At 50.3% G+C, this 19,202-nt stretch overlaps 1 protein-coding gene across 8 annotated transcripts in view; it reads left to right on the top strand.

The window, feature by feature from the left end:
* Positions 1 to 19,202, top strand: part of Hip1 (huntingtin interacting protein 1) — a 122,712-nt gene that overhangs the window by 98,638 nt on the left and 4,872 nt on the right. For 5 of the 8 annotated variants that reach the window (XM_050129297.1, XM_050129294.1, XM_050129296.1 and 2 more), the window contains 16 exons: positions 1,211 to 1,283; positions 1,927 to 2,110; positions 3,626 to 3,714; positions 4,633 to 4,749; positions 5,535 to 5,636; positions 5,858 to 6,001; positions 6,744 to 6,879; positions 8,027 to 8,113; positions 8,613 to 8,720; positions 8,801 to 8,937; positions 10,786 to 10,896; positions 12,520 to 12,578; positions 12,811 to 12,904; positions 14,452 to 14,552; positions 15,408 to 15,513; positions 17,266 to 17,389. In XM_050129297.1, coding sequence (XP_049985254.1) covers positions 1,211 to 1,283; positions 1,927 to 2,110; positions 3,626 to 3,714; positions 4,633 to 4,749; positions 5,535 to 5,636; positions 5,858 to 6,001; positions 6,744 to 6,879; positions 8,027 to 8,113; positions 8,613 to 8,720; positions 8,801 to 8,937; positions 10,786 to 10,896; positions 12,520 to 12,578; positions 12,811 to 12,904; positions 14,452 to 14,552; positions 15,408 to 15,513; positions 17,266 to 17,389 — 1,772 coding nt within the window. Of the gene's footprint in view, positions 1 to 1,210; positions 1,284 to 1,926; positions 2,111 to 3,625; positions 3,715 to 4,632; positions 4,750 to 5,534; positions 5,637 to 5,857; positions 6,002 to 6,743; positions 6,880 to 8,026; positions 8,114 to 8,612; positions 8,721 to 8,800; positions 8,938 to 10,785; positions 10,897 to 12,519; positions 12,579 to 12,810; positions 12,905 to 14,451; positions 14,553 to 15,407; positions 15,514 to 17,265; positions 17,390 to 19,202 lie in introns of those variants that run through there. The other 3 variants (XR_007589662.1, XR_007589664.1, XR_007589663.1) reach the window with 3 other exon arrangements.

Genomic DNA, 19,202 nt, shown 5'->3' with positions numbered 1-19,202 from the left:
AAGAGCACCCATACACATGTGTATAAACCAACAGGCAGAGACACACATATAAGATTAAGGAATTGTTTTAGTCTTTGTACCCCTGTATCCCAGATCAGGAACTGAATCTGTGGGTATCAGGGTAAGAGACCTCACATTTAGGGTCCGATCAACCTAGGTATCCAAGGGTTATTGGTTTCAGAATCACCCCCACAGATAGGCACATACACAAAGTTCAGCCACTGTGCAAGACGCCGTTGTGAGACTGGATGCTATTTGCAGAGAACCTATATCCCTCCCTTTCTGTTTCCTTTAAATCATCTCTACATGATTCATAGCTCCTGATATAAACACTGATACAATGTTTGTTTCTGTGAGCTTTTCTTTTTATATACCTTTAAGTTTGGGTGTTTGTTTTCAAGACAAGGTTTCTCTGTGTTACAGCCCTGGCTGTCTTGGAACTTGCCCAGTAGCCCAGACTGGCCTTGAATTCACAGAGATCCTCCTGCCTCTGCTTCCTGAGTACTGGGATTAAAGGCATGTGCTGCCACCACCTGGCTACGTGGTTAAGTTTTGGCCTGGGAGGGAATGGCTTTGCCTGTGCACTGTGGCGTTAGCGTGTAAATCAGAGGACAGCTTGCGGGAATCAGTTCCCCCTTTCCACCATCTGGGTCCCAGGGACCTAACAAAGATTGCCAGGCTTGGCGGTAAGCATCTTTTCCCTCTGAGCCGTCTCACCAGCCCGTTTGTCTGTATTGTTTAGGGAATAATGAGAAGAACAAAAGTCTATATATAGTCAATATAGATGCCATTTTTTTCCTCCCCAAATATTTTCCATCCCTACTCTCTTGAATGCATGGGTATAGAACCCGCAGGTGAGAAAAGTTGACTGTAAGATTCATACTGGAAAGAGTTAATATTCTCTGTGGGGCTAGAGATGTGGCTTCACTTGCAGAGTGCCTGCGTAGCCTGCAGAGACACATACACACCCCCCAGTACAGTCACACATGTCTGTAATTCTAGCGTGCCAGGGGAAGGGAGGAGAAAAGGAAGAGCGAATCGTCCTTCAGTAGCTGTCTGGTAACAACAAACCAAAAAAGTTGTCTGTTTGTTTGTTTTAAGAGAATGACTTCAAATTAGCACCAGCTTTCCCCCCCCTTTTCCAGTCTGTCAACTTACGTGGAGGACAGGGATGGGTCACGGTGACACCAGGCCTGTTCTTTTCTTCCAGGGACCACTTGATTGAACGCCTGTACAGAGAGATCAGTGTGCTGACAGGACAGCTGGACAGCATGAAGGCTGAGGTACATGCCGGGCTCCGTCTGCACTGGGCTGCACCAGCGCAGGCACTTGCAGTCTTGTGTCTCGTGATAGCTCTCGGATCCCGTCCTAAGACGGGCTAGTTAATAGACGTGATTCAGAATAACTTTCCTAAGTCCATTAGTGCTGGGCTTGGTGTGTGATGGAGCTCCTGCCTAGAATTCCTCAGTAAGGGGAGGAGGGTTTTATGCCTCAGCCCTCGAAGTGTGGCTCAGTTGTAAAGAACTGGGGCTAAAATGCCCCAGGAAGGGGCAGGAAGCATGGCTCATTGGTGGAGGCTTGCCTAGACTCCCTTAGTCAAATACTAGGAACGTGGAGAGGGTGGGTGGCTGAGCAGTACTGCCTAGCTAGAATCCCCCAGTGAGGGGCTAGGGTGTGGTTCAGCAGTATTCGCCTAACAAGAATAAGACCCTAGGCTCCCTGCCCAGAGCACCAAAGCAAAAGCAAATAAATAAATATATAAATAAAATATTCTTTGGTGGTTGGATCTGTGGGTCAGGAATTTGAAGATATAGAATCAAGCATAATCCGTCAATGCCAGCCAGGAGATAAGTCATTCCTGTCCTGCGTGGTGCCCCCCCTTGGGTCAGCCTTACGATAGCTCCTCATCATGGGTGCCCCTCACAGAGCCAGCGGGCCATGCTGCAGTTGAAGGGCCGCGTGAGCGAGCTGGAGGCAGAGCTGGCGGAGCAGCAGCACCTGGGGCGGCAGGCTACAGATGACTGCGAGTTCCTGCGCACCGAGCTGGACGAGCTGAAGAGGCAGCGCGAGGACACGGAGAAAGCCCAGCGCAGCCTGACTGAGATAGAAAGTGAGGGGCTGGAGCTGAGGGTGTGGGCGGGGAGCAGGAGGGGGTGGGGCTGCTCCCCGGAAGTAAAGCTGGAGGTGCTGGCTCTTGTCCCCAAATGCAGAGACAGGTTTGGCACAGTCCTTAGCAACCAAGGGAACACAGGATGGGAGTTCCTCTCCTGTCTCTTCCTCCCAAGTGCTGGAATTAAAGGCGTGAGCTACCAACACCCAGCAAGGAAATCATTTTTTTATTGGGGTGCCTTGCTTTACAGTTCAGAGATTCCGTTATCATGGTGGGACGTGGCAGCATGCAGGCAGACATGGTGCTGGAGCTGAGAGTTAATACATCCTGCTTGCAAAAGGAAGTTGTTTCACTCAGTAACTTGAGCACAGGAGACTTCAGCCCACCCCCTCAGTGACACACGTCCTAATAGTACCATTCACTTTGGGAGCCATTTTCTTTTAAATTACCACTCTGTGTTTGTAAGCTTCGGTCTGCAGAAGAATTTGAATCAGGGGAGTGGTTATTTAAAAAAAGGCAACCTTTATTTATGTCTAGTGTGTTGAAGGAGCTGCGGGCTGCGTTCCTGCTGCCCAGCTCCCGGCCGCCTGGCTAGCTTATGCCCCGAAATAACAACACACAACTGTATTCATTTAAACACTGCCTGGCCCATTAGCTCTAGCCTCTTACTGGCTAACTCTCATATCTTGCTTTAACCCATATCTAGTAATCTGTGTAGCACCACAAAGTAGTGTCTTACCAGGAAAGATTTAGCATGTCTGACTTGGTGGCTGGGTCCATCACGTCTGACCCAGAGAGGAGAGGCATGGCGATTGCCTCACTTCCTCCCAGCATTCTGTTCTGTATACTCCACCCACCTAAGGGCTGGTCTATCAAATGGGCCACGGCAGTTTCTTTATTAACCAATGAAAGTAACTCCTCCATCACCAGTGTAGTACAGGTGTGTTTACCTGTGATTACTGAACTTTGGATGCTAAGGCAGGAGGATGATCATAATGCTAGCTTGGGCTGTGTAGCAAGACCTTGTCTCAAAAAGAAAGAGAGAGAGAGAGAGAGAGAGAGAGAGAGAGAGAGAGAGAGAGAGAGAGAGAGAGAGAGAGAGAGAAAAGAAATCAAATTAGATAACTTCTAGCTGAGTGTGGTGGTGGACACCTGTAGTCCCTGCGTTCAGGAGGCTCAGGGGTTCAAAGTCATGTTGGTCATGTAGCCAGTTTGAGGCCAGTCTGGGCTACGTGAGACCATGTCTTTAAAAAAAGAAAAAATAAAATAAGACAGCACTCAGGAGGAGGCAGAGGCAGGTGGATCTCTGTAAGTATGAGGCCAGCCTGGTCTTCAGAGTGAGTGCCAGGACACTCTGAGCAGTCACACAGAGAAACCCTGTCTCAAAAAGTAAATAAATAAATAAATAAATAAATAAATAAGGATAAAAACATCTTTAAGGGCCCCAGCTTACTGGAGGGAGGATGAGGGATCCCAGCCAGGGCAGTGGCCTCACCTGGGTCTTTCCCAATGCAGGAAAAGCCCAGGCCAATGAACAGCGGTATAGCAAGCTAAAGGAGAAGTATAGCGAGCTGGTTCAGAATCACGCTGACCTGCTGCGGAAGGTAGGAACTTTGACGCCTCTATTCCTCCTATATACCCCGCATTACAGGAGAAAAGGTGCAAACCTTGGGTTTCTCCAAGATGCCCTTCTGTTTGTTTATTCTTCCTCTGCACGTGTATGTGCCTGTGTATGCGCATGTGTATGTAGTTGCTCAAGGAGGCCAGAAGAGGGCATTAGATCCTCTGAAGCTGAAATGACAGGAATTGTGAGCCAGCCAGCATGGGTGCTGGGAACCAAACCTGGGTCCTTTGGAAGAGCCGTGTGTTCTCTTAACCGCTTAGTGCTCCCATTTCTTAACCCCAGCTTGGTAAGTCTTCCTAAGTTCTGTCTTGTGTGCCAGGCACAGTTAGAATTACCCCTCATTTGAGATGGGTGTAGTAGAACATACCTGTAATTCTATCAGAAAGCAGAGGCAAGATCCTCCAAAATAAATAAATAAATAAATAAATAAATAAATAAATAAATAATAGCTGTGTGTGGTGACACATGACTTTAAACCCAGCACTCCAGGGCAGCCAGGACTAAATAGCAGTCGCAAAAAATAACTAAGTAGGTGTAATGTCTCTTGCAGTCCCCAAACTTAAGAAGCAGAGGCAAGAGGATTGCTATGAATCTGAGGCTAGCCTGGGCTGCATAGTGAGTTCCAGGGACTAGCCTGGGCTGCATAGTGAATTCCAGGCCAACCTGGAAAAACACTACACCAGACAACCCCACCTTACCCCATCTGTATATTTTTACAAATACCTAAAAGCCTAGCATCTGCAGGTCATGACTCCATTCTGGCTTTCCTCTGGGTAGAAAAGAACTTCTGTGTCTGCCTCCTTGATCCTCACAGTCTGATAGAAATCACTGGTACTAGAAGGAAGGTTGGAGTTGGGCCCGAGAGATGCCCACTCAAGACACTCTTCTCCCCTTTCAGAATGCAGAGGTTACCAAACAGGTGTCTGTGGCAAGGCAAGCCCAGGTGGATTTGGAAAGAGAGAAGAAAGAACTAGAAGATTCTTTTGCCCGTGTAAGTGAGCAGGCCCAGCGGAAGGTGAGCAGGAGAGGCACTTGGGGTGTAGGAGGGAGGGGTCTACTGGAAGTGGGTTTTTAATAGTGTTCTTGTTGCATATGTGTGTGTATGTGTAGTATGTGTGTGTGCACGTGTACTTGTACACATAACAGCGTGCATGTTGACGTCTTAGGGCAACTTGTGAGTTTAAGTTCTCTCCTTGCGCCGTGTGGGTCTGGGGGTCTCAAGTAAGATCATCTAGATCAGCAGCAACTGAGCCACTCAGTCATCCCCTCGACCCCTGAGAGCCACTCAGTCATTCCCCTCGACCCCTGCAAACGGCCCTTGAGGCAGACATTGGTCAGAGGAGGTCATCATGTTCCAGGAGTGGCTTCCAGAGGACCTTTGGACCACTCTGAGGAGCAGATGCTGGGGACTGGGCATGTCACTCAGTTGGTAGAGCTTATCAAGCATGCTCACCTAGGAGGCCCTTGGTCCATCTCCAGCACCACCAGGCATGGTGGTGCATGCCTAGAATCCCAACACTTGGAAGGTGGAGGCAATAGGGCAGGGTCACCGTCAGATATGTAGCAAGTTCAAGGCCCGCCTTGAAATCCTGTCTCAAGAAAGGAAAAGGGAGTGTGTGTGTGTGTATAATCTTAGTCATGAGTTCTTACTATTGGGTCTGGGTGGTCAGCTTCTAGGCTGCGTGACACACACGCTTCTGACTTAGACCCGCAGAGTGCACAGTCTCAGTCAATAGCTTGGGATGTGTATTCCTTCTCATGACTCCCAGCTACAGTGTTCCTGTTTTACCTCCGTTTCAGACTCAGGAGCAACAGGATGTTCTGGAAAACCTGAAGCATGAACTAGCCACTAGCAGACAAGAGCTCCAGGTCCTCCACAGCAGCCTGGAAACCTCTGCCCAGGTGAGCCACTCCCCGTCCCCTTCCCTCTGGTGCCTCAGTCCCTCCCGTGTGCCCTCTGGCCGCCATTATAATCCACACTTACCCCTGAAGGCAGTGATGGGCGCGTGGACAAGCTATCGCCGCCTGCCGTGTGGAGCCAGGTGGTGGGGTCTGGAGTCCCAGTGAAGGGGACCATTTAATGTCCTCAGTTTCTCCCTGTTTCCACATGGTGACCTCCGCAGTCAGAAGCGAAGTGGCTGACGCAGATCGCCGAACTGGAGAAGGAACAGGGCAGCTTGACGACGGCCGCAGCTCAGAGAGAGGAAGAGTTCTCAGCCCTCCGAGACCAGCTGGAAAGCACCCAGATCAAACTGGCCAGTGCCCAGGCAAGTGACAGACATCCACTGGACACTGTGGACGCCAGAGACGGATGGGCGGTGACGGATTCAAGGCCGTCAGGCCTGGTGGCCAAGGCTTTCTGTGGACACAGTTCCTAAAGCCAAGTGCCTCTTTTTGTATAAGAAGAAAACTGTGTGGGCCAGGGATAAACCTGAGTGGGCAGAACGCTTGTCTCCCATGCACTGGGTCCTGAGTTTGGTCTGCAGACCACGTCAACAGAGAATGCAGGCTCATACCTGTAATCCCAGCACTCAGGAGGTAGAGACAGGAGGATCGGAAGTTCCAGCTATCCGCAGCTCCCTAATTCTGATTTTGAGGCCAGCTTGAGATCCATGAGTCCCTGCCTTAATGTAATACGGGCTGGAGAGATGTCTCAGAGGCTCGATGCTTGTACTCTTCCAGAGAGCCCATGTTGGGTTTTAGTTATCTTGAGAAATCCTGTAAGACACAGCCAGAGGTGTGCTTTATTAATCCGGGTTTATTTTAATCGAGATGATGACTTAGCAGTCCTCAGCCACACTGGGAGTGGGTCTCCAGGTGGGTCACTGGTCTGTTGTGCACACCTGTGGACCAAGGTCAGATATTGTTTTCCCGCGTGGAGCTGACCAGCTTGGATCTCACTAGCGCCACCATGAGAGGCCAGGCATCCCAGTGTGGTCCCAGGTGGATGCTGCTCGGGGTTCATTGTGGTGTGCCTGGCCAACTCCCACCTTTCTGGCCTTTTTCTAGGAATCCGTGTGCCAGCAGATGAAGGACCAGAGGAAAAAACTCTTGGCAGGGACCAGGAAGGCTGCGGAGAGTGAGATACAGGAGGCGCTGAGCCAGCTTGAGGAGCCCGCCCTCATCAGCTGTGCAGGGTCCACAGGTAGTTTTTGATGCCCAGCTGCCTGGGGTTCGATCTCACAGGAAGCCCACCCAGGTCAGGGTCCCCAGCCTAGCTGCGTGCCAAGCCCCTGGGGTGTGCCCACCCTCTTCACCCTAGGTCAGTTAAATCGGAAACTCTGGCATACTGCCTGAGCGCTTATGACTTTGTCAGCCTGGCAGCTGAGGCACCCACTGCCTCAGCCATTGGCCCAGTTGTTCTGTGTCGCGATGATCTTAGCACGACAGAAGTGACTTAAGGGAGGAACGGTTCGTTTGGGCCACGGTTTCAGATGGTTCTGGTCCACAGTGAAGAGGCAGGCGTGGAAGAGCAGCTGTCTTCATGGCTGTGAGAGCAATGGGATGTGATCGCGGTCATGGTGGGCTGAGCCCAGAACAAGCCAGGAAATAGGCAGGAAGAACCGACTCCGGACATCTGCCCCCTGTGACCTACTCTGCCCCAATAGGCTCCACCTCCTGCCTTTCCATAGCCTCCCAAAGTAGCGCCAAAACTGGGAAACCAAACATTGGGACGTGAACTTATACTTGGGAGGCAGAGGCAGAGGCAGGGGCAGGAGGATCTTTGTGAGTTACAGGGCAGATAGCATACAGAGCTATGTAGTGAGACCCTGTCTCAAAATAAAATAATAATAATAATATCAATATCATGAGCTTTTAAGAGACCCTTGAGCTTCACACCTTATAGCATGCAGTGCCCCTGTAGTGAGCAGTACCATAATAGTAAAGTGAGAGGCAGTTCTGGAGGCTGGGGTGTGGCTCAGTTGGGAGAGTGCTTGCCTAGCATGCATGAAGCCCTGGGTTCTAGTTCTAGTACCAGTAGATACTGGGTCTGATGGTTCGTGCCTGATTTCCCAACACTTTGGGGAAGGGGGCAGGAAGATCAGAACTTGGCTGCATAGTGAGTTCAAGGCCAGCCTGGGTTACAGGAGACCCTGCCTCAAAAGAAAGAAGGAAGCAAAAAGAATGTGTCCAGCACATTAGAATGAGCGCAGCCAGCAGCCCTCCCTCCCTCCTCCTGTCTAAGGGAAAGCCCACAGGGCAGGGACTCCCAGCAGGTCATCCTACCCACCTAGCTGCTTCTGTGGAGCTAATGTGAGAACTCCTTTCTGACGCGGCCTGTCTCCCCTCAGATCACCTTCTCTCCAAAGTCAAGGCTGTGTCTAGCTGCCTCGAGCAACTGGAGAAGAACCATAGCCAGTATCTGGCCTGCCCAGAAGGTACGCGGAACACAGGACATGGGCTCTGTCGCGAGGGGCAACCAGAGGGGAGCTGGAGAGATGGCCAGGGGTTAAGAGCGCTCGTCCTTGCAGAGGACCCAGATTCGATTCTCCCCACCCACCTCACCTCAGGCTGCTCACAGCTACCTGAAACCCCAGTTCCTGGGGATTTGACGCCCTCTGCTGGCCTCTGGCAGTATCTGCATTCAGGAATACATATCCCTGCACAGAGACATGTATTAAGTAAAAATATATCTAAACGGAATAGAAAGACAGCAGCGGCCGGGCGGTGGTGGCGCATGCCTTTAATCCCAGCACTTGGGAGGCAGAGGCAGGCAGATCTCTGTGAGTTTGAGGCCAGCCTGGTCTAGAAGAGCTAGTTCCAGGACAGGAACCAAAAGCTACGGAGAAACCCTGTCTCGAAAAGAAAAAAAAAAAAAAGAAAGAAAGACAGCAGCGCCACCATTGGGCCCGAGACTTTACTTCCTTCTCCCTGCAGACATCGGTGAGCTTCTGCACTCGATGACCCTGCTTGCCCACTTGACTAGCGACACCATCATTCAGGGAAGCGCTACCAGCCTCCGGGCCCCGTCCGAGCCAGCCGACTGTGAGTATCAGGGTGGAGGGGAGGCCCCTGAGAACAAGGAAAACAAGAGGTGTTTAAACACCTGTCTCTCCTGTCTCCAGCTCTGACAGAGGCCTGTAAGCAATATGGCAGGGAAACCCTGGCCTTTCTGTCCTCCCTGGAGGAAGATGAAGCCATGAAGAAAGCCGACAGCACAGCCATGAGGAATTTCCTCAGCAAGATCAAGGCCATTGGCGAGGTACCATTAATTGTTTTTTTTTTTTTTTTTTTTTTTTTTGGTTTTTCGAGACAGGGTTTCTCTGTGGCTTTGGAGCCTGTCCTGGAACTAGCTCTGTAGACCAGGCTGGTCTCGAACTCACAGAGATCCGCCTGCCTCTGCCTCCCGAGTGCTGGGATTAAAGGCGTGCGCCACCATCGCCCGGCTGAGGTACCATTAATGATGTGATTTGCTTTTTGTTGTTGTTTGGCTGTCTGAGACCAAGGGCTCTTGTACCCCAGGCTGGCCTTGAACTCTCTGTGTAGCCAAGAATGACCCTGAATGCCTCTCTTCTTGCCTCCACCTCGAGGGATTACAGGCCTAGACCACTTCACCTCGTTTATGTGGTTTAATTCACTGGCCTGCTGGCGGCACCATGGTGCATCACTGCCAGAGAAGAGGATAAATTGTTACCCGTCTCTGAGTATTGTTGTTGGCTTGGCAAGTGACACCTAACATGGACACAGACCCAAAAGTATCGTGAGAATTCACACCCCGAGGAGATGTAAACAGTGCCTGCTCCCTCCCACTGGGGTCCCAGTGACAAACCAAAATCCTATTTCTCTGAAGTTCATCCTGAGTACCAGTGAGTTTGGCCTTCCTTACAGAACAGGGTGAGGGATGACTGACAGGGATGTGGGGGACCCCAAAGCAGCCTCTCAGCAAAGTCTTCACCCCCAACACGGGTGATGGCTTCTCTATGGTCACACAGGTAGATCCCCATGTCTCCTGCCCTTCCCTGAAACCCTGAGGACCCTGTGCCATTAAAGCAGAACTGCATACGAGTGACTGGGAGCAATGGCTGGACCCTTAGGTATAGGGCCCTCTGTGTCCCCGCCTGTGAGCTAATATCGGAAGTCAACAAGCCCAGCTGTGACGGGCTCTCAAAAGTCGGCACAGCCCAACTTGGGAAGGTGGTGGCAGTATCGCTGAGAGGGTGGCATCTTACCACAGGGCACGCATTCATTCCACAAAATGACTTTGAGAGAGGCTGGAGAGGTGGCTCACTGGGCAAAGTACTTGCCTAAAATGCATGAGATCATGAGTTCAGTCTGCAGAACTTGTCTTAAAAAGAGAAAAGACAAACGGCTGAGCATGGTGGTACAGACTTGAAGCCACAGGGCTGGGCAGACTCCTCGGGGCTCTCCAGCCAGGCAGCACGGCCTCCCTGGTGAATCACCAGCCAGGGAAGAGACTGTGCCTTGGAGAAAAGGTGGAGGGTTCCTCAGAAATGACACCTCAAGTTGTCCTCTGGACTCCATACATACATGGAGATTCATATCTGTACATACGTGTGGCCCTCTACATGCGTGACCATGCACACACAAAAAGTTTGCATTAGGTATTTATGAAAGTACAGAAATGCATGAGCAGCTGTTTCTGTTCGGTGCCCTAGAGCTGAGGCAGAGACCTAGTGAGCAGCAAGATGACTGGCTTTGGTGGCACCTGCCTGTAATCCCAGCTCTTGGGAGGCTGAGGCAGGAGATCAGGAGTTTGAGGACAGTCGGGGCTATGTGGAGAATTTAAGGCTAACCTGGGCTTCATGAGACCTTGTTTAAAAAAATTAATACCAGACATGGTAGCCCACACCTTTGATCCCAGCACTGTGGAGGCAGAAGCAGGGGGGGTCTCTGTGTTCAAGGTCAGGCTGGTCTACAAAGTGAGTTCCAGGAAGCCTGGGATACACAGAGAAACCCTTTCTTAGGGAAAATAAAGGGGTAAGGGTCGGAACAGGTGTGGCAGCTCGCACCCTTAATTCCCAACACTCGCCATCCATCAGAGGCAGGGGTCGACTTCCTGTCCTTTTAACCTCTGTGGTACTGCTCACAGGAACTGCTGCCCAGGGGCCTGGACATCAAACAGGAAGAGCTGGGTGACCTCGTAGACAAGGAGATGGCCGCCACTTCAGCTGCCATCGAGGCCGCCACCACCCGGATAGAGGTGAGAGGACTCTAGAATTTCCCACAGCAACGCTCCCGTCAGTTCCCTCGGGCACTGCGCCTCAGGAGTGTCTTAGACTCCTGCCAGAGAAGCCAGTGTGGTGGTGCAGACCTGTGACCTCAGTCCTGGGGGTAGAGCAGGTAAATTCAAGGTCGTCCTCTGCTGTATAGTAAGTTTGGAGCCAGCCTGGGCTATGTGAGATATTGTCTCATAATTAAGAAGAAAAGAAAGAGAAAACAAAAATCAAAGGCCAAGGTCACTGCACCAATGAGGGGGTGAAAACGAGGTCCTTATAAAGAAAGAGGAGCGGTTTCCTCCCAGGTAGGCTATTTTGCTGTCAGCCACCTGGAGTTTGATTTCCAGGCTGGCTGATAATCACATGACTTACGTGAGTTCCACCACCTGGCTGGGCTTTAAATCCTGTTTCTTTAGGGCAGCCATTGATGTAGTCTCATTTCTGTTGCTGTGATAAAACATCTAACAAATAACAACTTAGGGGCTGGAGAGATGGCTCAGAGGTTAAGAGCACTGGCTGCTCTACTAGAGGTCCTGAGTTCAGTTCCCACATGGCGGCTCACAACCATCTGTACTGAGATCTGGTGCCTTCTTCTGACCTGCAGGCAAAACACTGTATACACAATAAATAATTAAAAAAAAAAAGTAACTTAGGGGAGAAGTGTCTATTTTTGCTTATAGTTTGAGGGCACTGCAGGGAAGTCACGGTGGCAGGAACAAGAAAGTCACCAGGACAGGAGTTGGAAGTGCCCATCCCATCCCATCCCATCCCATTCAAGAGCAGAGCATTAGTGCATACGTGTTTGCTTGCTTGCTTGCTTGCGTTAACTTGATTTCTCCCCTCTTACGCAGTTCAGTACCCCCTGTCTAGGGAATGGTGCTGCCCATGGTGGGCTGGGTCGTCCCACATCAGTTAACTTAAGACATCCCTCCTGCAGACATACCCACAAGCCAACCCCAAGTCACTCATTGAAACTCTCTTGCTGAGTGAGTCTCGGCTGTCAGGTTGACAGCTAGAGCCAGCCTTCACTGTCATAATAATAAAATGCCCGAGGAAGCCTGATGGGTGTTCAAGAACTCCTCAGGAACAGCTGAATGGGTCCTGTTGGAAAGGTCTCACGTGGCTCCTTTTGTGGAAGACTCACTCCCTGCTGTGGTGTGAGCACCCGCCTAGTGGATCTGGTAGCAGCTGCCCCTGGGGACAGGTACCGCAGCTCTTAGTGTGTTTCACGGATACAGCCCAAGGGCCAAGGTCAAGACTTACCAGGGCTAGAGCCGTCAGCTCCAGCTGTCTACCACCCGATAGACGAGGGGATCTGGGGTTTTTCTGACTCACAAAGACAGAGATGAAGATACGGAGATTCAGCCTGCTAGGCTACCACACCTTGTTGGATCCAGAGGGTATCAAGGCAGTGGTGGTGGGTCGGGTTCATGATACATTTAGGAACCATGCTTCTTGGGGTGGAGATGTATGTAGCTGGCCTAGATTCCCCCAACAGTGAGGACCTGAGGCCGTTGTTTATCAGAGAGTATGAAGGAAGCCCGGGCTCAGTTCCCAGTAATACACACACACAGAGAAAAGAAACCAGACATGCTTCTTTTTAACAGGAAATACTCAGTAAATCTCGAGCAGGAGACACGGGAGTCAAGTTGGAGGTGAACGAAAGGTCAGTGAGAGCACTGTGGTGGCAGTAGGTAAGCAAGGTCCTTGAAAGCGAGGCCCACAGGGAACTGTCACTCACCAGCTCGCCTCCAAGGTGACGCCTCAGGGTCCTCCAGCAACCCCAACACCTTTCCTGCCCCTCATTGCTACGCAAGGTTTTCCTGGCTTAGGGATGAGAAATCAAGTTGTTCTTTTCCTTCTTAGTGTCCCGTTACCAACCCTTTTCTCTTGACTAGGATCCTTGGTTCCTGTACCAGTCTGATGCAAGCCATCAAGGTCCTCGTCGTGGCCTCCAAGGACCTCCAGAAGGAGATCGTGGAAAGTGGCAGGGTAGGCAGGGCTGTGGCGTCAGCTCCCTCTCCCTCCGCATGTGCTAGAATCTGGTTTCGCTGTGGGCTCCAATGGTACTCCACCGCGGGCAGATCTGCCATCCTTGGGGATATTTCCCGGACACTGTGGGCAGTTGAGGGTTCCTGGTAGCTGCCTCTAGGGAGCAATCAGCCGGTAACTTCTAGCCCCAGCTCCCAGAGGCCATACAGCCCTACTGTGGAAACCCCACTGACGCTGCAAATCTAGGTCTTTGGGGGACAGCTGAGGACTTTGGGAAACTGGGCAGATCCAAGCCATAGACCTGGTACTGTCCATCCTCAGACATAGGAGACAGGTCCTCTAGATTTCCAGACCTGCAGATACTTAACCCTTTTAACAGTCCAAATGCTCATAAGGCTGAGGCAGGAGGATCTCAAGTTTGACCTCAGTATGGGCTGCATAGTTGGACCTTCTCTCATAATTCCCTTCATGAGTTGACGATGTAGCTCAATTGGTAGAGTCCTAGCCTGTCATCTATAAAAACCATGGATTCTATCCCAGACTCTACATAAAACCAATCATGGTTTATTTCCAGTATTGGGAGGCAGAGGCAGGCAGATCTCTGTGAGTTCAAGGCCAGCCTGGTCTATACATAGAGACCAAATTATGGGCTGGAAAGATGGCTGACTACTTCCTGGTTGTCTGAGCCATCCGGGTTCAGCTCCCAGCATCCACATCAGTGGCTCACAACTGCCTGCAGCTCCAGCTCCGGAGCATCAGATGCCTCTGGCATCACTGGGCACCTACATTTTCTTACACACACACACAATTAAAAGTTAAAAATAAGTCCTTTTTAAAAGCTGGGGATTTACTTTAATTCATTACCTCCAAGACTTAATGTTATTTTGCCTCACTGCATCTTAGTTTAATTATACCTAATGTGAGAATAAAGGCACGTAGCGCTTGAGAGGCATTCTGTAAAATTAGCTGTTAATAGCTGGGTAGTGGGCCTGCAAGATGGCTCAGCAAGTAAAGGAGCCTGCTGCCACACCTAACAATATGTGTTCAAGCTCCAGGTCATGCGTGATAGAAAGATAGAGCCAGTTCCTACAAGCTGTCCTCTGATCTCCACACCTGCACCGTGGCATGAACATGTCCACCCACATATATACACAAAATATACAAATAAATGTCATTTAAAAGAAAAAACCCTGGGTATGGCGGTACATGCCTATAGTGTTAGCACTTGGCTGAGGCAGGAAGAACAAGAATTGGGTGATAGCTTAGGCTATGTAGTAAAGCCTGTCTAAAAACAGCCCAGGCTGGAGAGATGGCCCAACAGTTAAGAGCACTTGCTGCTCTTGCAGAGGACCAAGGCTTGAGTCCCAGCACCCAGCGTGGCAGCCCACTGCCCTCTAACTCCAAATCCAAGGCATTTGAACCCTCTTCTGACCTGCACACTCACGTGGTGCATGTCCATGCAAGCTGGGCATTTATATGTGAAATCTGTTTAAGGATGAAATGAAATAAAAACAACTAACCAAACTATTCTATTTTTGCTTCTATAGGGTACTGCATCCCCTAAAGAATTTTATGCCAAGAACTCTCGGTGGACAGAAGGACTTATATCTGCCTCCAAAGCTGTTGGTTGGGGAGCTACGATCATGGTGTAAGTGTATTCCTCCAAGGCTCCTATATCCCCTTCCCCATCCCACTGATCCACCCCGGACAGTTGCTAAGAGAGAAAAAAGTATCCATTTCATAGCATAGAGTCTCTCTAGGTAACCCTGGCCAGCCTAGAACTCACTATGTAGACCAGGTTAGCCTTGAACTCCTAGAGATCCACCTGCCTTTGCCTCCTAAGTGGTGGGATCAAAGACGTGCAACATCATACCTGGCCCCAAAAGTTGTTAAAATCTGGGTCTGGAGAGATGGCTCAGTGGTTAAGAGCACTGACTGCTCTTCTAGAGAACCCTGGTTCAATTCCCAGCACCCACATAGCTGCTCACAACTGTCTATAACTCCTGTTCCAGGGGATCCAATACCTTCACACATACATACATTAAGGCAAAACACCATACAAATAAATTTAAAAACAAAAAAGAGAACATACCTAAAGAATAAGCTGGAGACAGACATGAGGTGTATATGCCTTCAATCCTAGCACTTGGGAGGCAAAGCAGATGGAACTCTGTGCGTTTGAGGCAACTAGGACTGTGTAGTGAGACTCTATCCCAAAAAACTACACCCGAGGAAAGATATCTGAGGTGGTCCTTTGGCTTCCACATGCTCGCTCTTGCTCTCACTCTCTCTCTCACTCACATACACACACACACACCTTTGCGTACATACACAAATAAATACAAAAGTACAAAATGAAGTGGCTAGCACTGGAAGTTTGAGAGAGAGGACAACCTGGGGTAGGGCAAGCAGGCTGCCTTTCCTGTCGAGGGGGAATCATGATGGCTTCTGCTCTCTGCAACCTCACCCCCCCCCCCCCCCCGTGGCTCTTCTGGGTTCTCAGGGATGCTGCTGATCTTGTGGTCCAAGGCAAAGGGAAGTTCGAGGAACTGATGGTGTGTTCACACGAGATTGCTGCCAGCACAGCCCAGCTGGTGGCTGCGTCCAAGGTAGGCACAGCCGTGCTGGCTGCTCCAGCGCACGGGGAGGCTGGCTGAGTTAGAGAGGATTGAGCCATGAAACCGACCTCTAGGACAGGTGAGAATCCATAGCCCTGCTTGGTTGGGTCCTGAGTAAAAGTTCAGCTTTTTTTCTTTAGACAGGTTTCCCTGTGTAGCCCCGGTTGTCCTGGAACTAGCTCTTTAGACCAGGCTGGCCTCGAACTCAGAGAGATCTGCCTGCCTCTGCCTCCCGAGTGCTGGGATTAAAGGCATGTGCCATCACTGTGTGATGCCATAGCAACCTCTTTTAAAGCCTAATATATGACAATAGTAAGAAGCCCCTCCACCCGTCTCATCACTTGCGTGCCTTGCTCTTCTCGTCTTTATCATTAGGCAGCTTTTGAGGGTCCCAGGCATGCCAGCCTCCGAGTAGCAATGCCGTCACTCAAGGAGCATTTGGGTGGACCAGGTGACATAGGCCTGTCATCCTGCCTACTTGGGAAGATGAGGCAGGAAAATTAAAAATGAAAGACTATCCTGGGCTCAAAGTGAATTTGGTGACAACCTGAGCAAGACTTTGGCTCAAAATAAAAAATTTAAACAGGAGCCAGGGAGATGGCATTTGCTGCCAAACCTGATAATGTGCCTTTGATCTGGTACCTACATAGGAGGAGGAGAGAAATAAACACCACAGTTAGTCTTTCATACGTGTTGTTCTCTGACTTCCACATGCACACCTACACATAAATACTGCATAAATAAAACAATAAAAGGTCATTTCAGATAGGCTGAGGGTAGTGTTTACTGGCAAAGCACTTGCCCTGGTAAGAGGTTGGGGCCATTGCTCAATAGTAGAGCACCTGCCTAGAATCCCCCAGTGAGGGGCTGGGGTGTGGTTCAGTGATAGAGTCCCTGCCTAGAATCCCCCAGTGAGGGGCTGGGGTGTGGCTCAGTGGTAGAGCACCTGCCTAGAATCCCCCAGTGAGGGGCTGGGGTGTGGCTCAGTGGTAGAGCCCCTGCTAGAATCTGTCCTGCCTAGAATCCCCCAGTGAGGGGCTGGGGTGTGGCTCGGTGGTAGAGCACCTGCCTAGAATCCCCCAGTGAGGGGCTGGGGTGTGGCTCAGTGGTAGAGCACCTATGTAGCAAGCACATGGCCCTGGGTTCCATTCCTAGTATCCAAAATCAAAACAGTATCTGTTCACCGAGCATGGTATCGTTAGCACGGCATGCTGGCACACACATTTGATCCCTGTACTCAGGAAACAAAGGCAGGTAGTCTAGTCTTCTGTATTTGAGGCCAGCCTGGTCTACATGGTGAGCTCCAGGCCAGCCAAGGGTGATGAACTTGATACAGACTACAGGTCACCTGACTGATCCCTTACAGCCCGTGTAACCCATGTCTGCCCCTCCGTTGTCTCTGAACCACTGCCCCGTTTCATCCTCACACAGCTGCTGACCAAGGTCTCCTCACCAGTGAAGCACAACTTCACCCCATGAATGCTTTTCGTTCCTCCCACATCTCTTAGGATCACAGGCTTTCCCACACACACAAGAGTTTCTGCAGACAGTTGTGCAAGCTAGAGTGTAGGGTAACCCAACCTATATGCCAGGGTCACTTTTCCCTCACTCAATGACCTTGAGAGGTTGACTGGTGACCTGGTGATGACAGTTGGTGGTGGCTGAGTGCCACCAGGCGAGCTGCTTGGTACCGTCCTCGCTGCCTCTGATGGAGCTGAACAATAATGTCCTTCGTCCCTGCAGGTGAAAGCTAACAAGGGCAGCCTCAATCTGACCCAGCTTCAGCAGGCCTCGCGGGGAGTGAAGCAGGCCACGGCCGCTGTGGTGGCCTCAACCATTTCCGGCAAATCTCAAATTGAGGAGACAGGTAACTTTTCAGCCGCTCTGAACCTCTTTCACCATGATCTCACTTTAATTTTTTTTTTTTAAATTCTTTTTCCTTCTTTTTGTGTGTGAGGTGCTTGTAGGTATGCATACAAATATGTACGGAGCCAGAGGTTGGGTCTCTTCTATTGCTGATTCTTCCTCTCCCCTCCCCCCCACCTTTCTTTTTCTCTCTCTGACACGGGACCTCACTAAGTAGTCCTGGCCTTAAACTCACAGAGATCCACCTGCCTCTGCCTTCTGAGTGTAGGGATTAAAGGTGTGCACCACCTCACCCAGCTCTTCCTAGACACACTATTACAAAGGATGTATTGGCTAGGGATGTAGCTCAGTCAACCGCACCATGCTTCCCTGGCACGTATGAAGTCAGGTTGTTCTTTTGGTCTTTTTATAGACGTGCTGACCTCCTGAGGCAGGACCTCACATAAGCATGATTTTTTTTCTAGGTTTTTGAGACAGGGCTCAATATGTCACCCTGGCTATCCTCTAACTAGCTCTGTAGACCAGGCTGGCTTTGAACTCAACAGAGATCTGCCTGCCTCTGCCTCCCTAGTGCTAGGATTAAACACGTGAACCACCACTGCCTTGCTATAATGGCAGGCTATTAAGTAGATTTTTATGGCTGGATGGTAGTGGCACTTTAATCCCAGGAGTCAGAGGCAGGCAGATCTGTAGGTGTTCGAGGCCAGCCTGGTCTACAGAGCGAATTCCAGGACAGGCTCCAAAACGTAGAGAAACCCCTTCCCCCACCCAAAAAAAAAAAAAAAAAAAAGGAAGAAAGAAAGAAAAAAGGAAAAAGGGTATATTTTTTTTTTCTGTCTGCTACTTTCCTGAGGTCAGAGAAAAGTCACTAGAGGTCTAGTTGTTCCCAGAGAATCAGACCCTTGTTAACCATGAATTAGTTAATTTTCTCATTGTTGTGAGCAGACCAAAGGCCTTGGTAAAGGCAACTTTTAAAAAAGAAGGATTTGAGCTCAGAGGTGACTGCTGCCAAGTCTGACAACCTGAGTTCAATGCCCAGGACCCACGTGATAGGAGAACTGGCTCTCTTTGGCCTCCACTCTTACGGCATGGCACATGAGATGTGCGCACACACTAATAAATGTGTAAAAAACAATTAAGAAGGTAGGGTTTATTTCAGGTCCCAGTGTGAGGGTACAGTCCACGGTGGTGGGAAGGCGTGAGTGTGGGTGGCAGGAACGTGGGGCAGCTGGTAGCATTGTATCCGCTGTCGCTGTCAGGAAGCAGAGGCGGGTAAATGCTGGTGCTCACCCCTTCTCCACCCCCACCTTGCTTAATTGCTCTCTTTTTGTCTGTCTGTCTATCTGTTGCTTTTTTGAAACTGGGTCTCACTGGGTACCCATGGCTGACCTGCAACCTGCTATGTGATCCGGCTGTCCTTGAACTCCCGGAGATCCTCCTGCCTCTGCCCCCATAGTGCTGGGGTTACAGGAGACCTCACCTAGTTTCTACTTTCTCCCTTTAATTCAGACCAGGGCCCAACACATGGATTATCACTGCCCACATCTACAGTGGCTTTTCCCACTTAACCTAGTTTAGAAACTCCACTACAAATGTGCCCCCCGGCACGTTTCCATAGTGATTCTCTATCTGTCCAGGGACTGGTGAGGTGCCTCACTAGGAAAGAGAGTTTGTTCAATCTCCTGGACCCACGTGGTCAGTGCACCCTCACACACATGAACATCCATGCCATACCCCTATACACACTAATAAACACACAAAGAAAGGCATGCTTCCGGGGACCTGCTTCTGCCAGCCAGGCCCAGCCTTCTAAA

The sequence above is a fragment of the Alexandromys fortis genome, unplaced genomic scaffold, assembly GCF_014885135.2.
Source record: "Alexandromys fortis isolate MF-2015 unplaced genomic scaffold, M_Fortis_MF-2015_v1.1 scaffold_312, whole genome shotgun sequence".
Taxonomy (NCBI): domain Eukaryota; kingdom Metazoa; phylum Chordata; class Mammalia; order Rodentia; family Cricetidae; genus Alexandromys; species Alexandromys fortis.
Note: the sequence above shows the minus strand (reverse complement) of the source record. Positions and strands in the feature narration are given on the sequence as shown.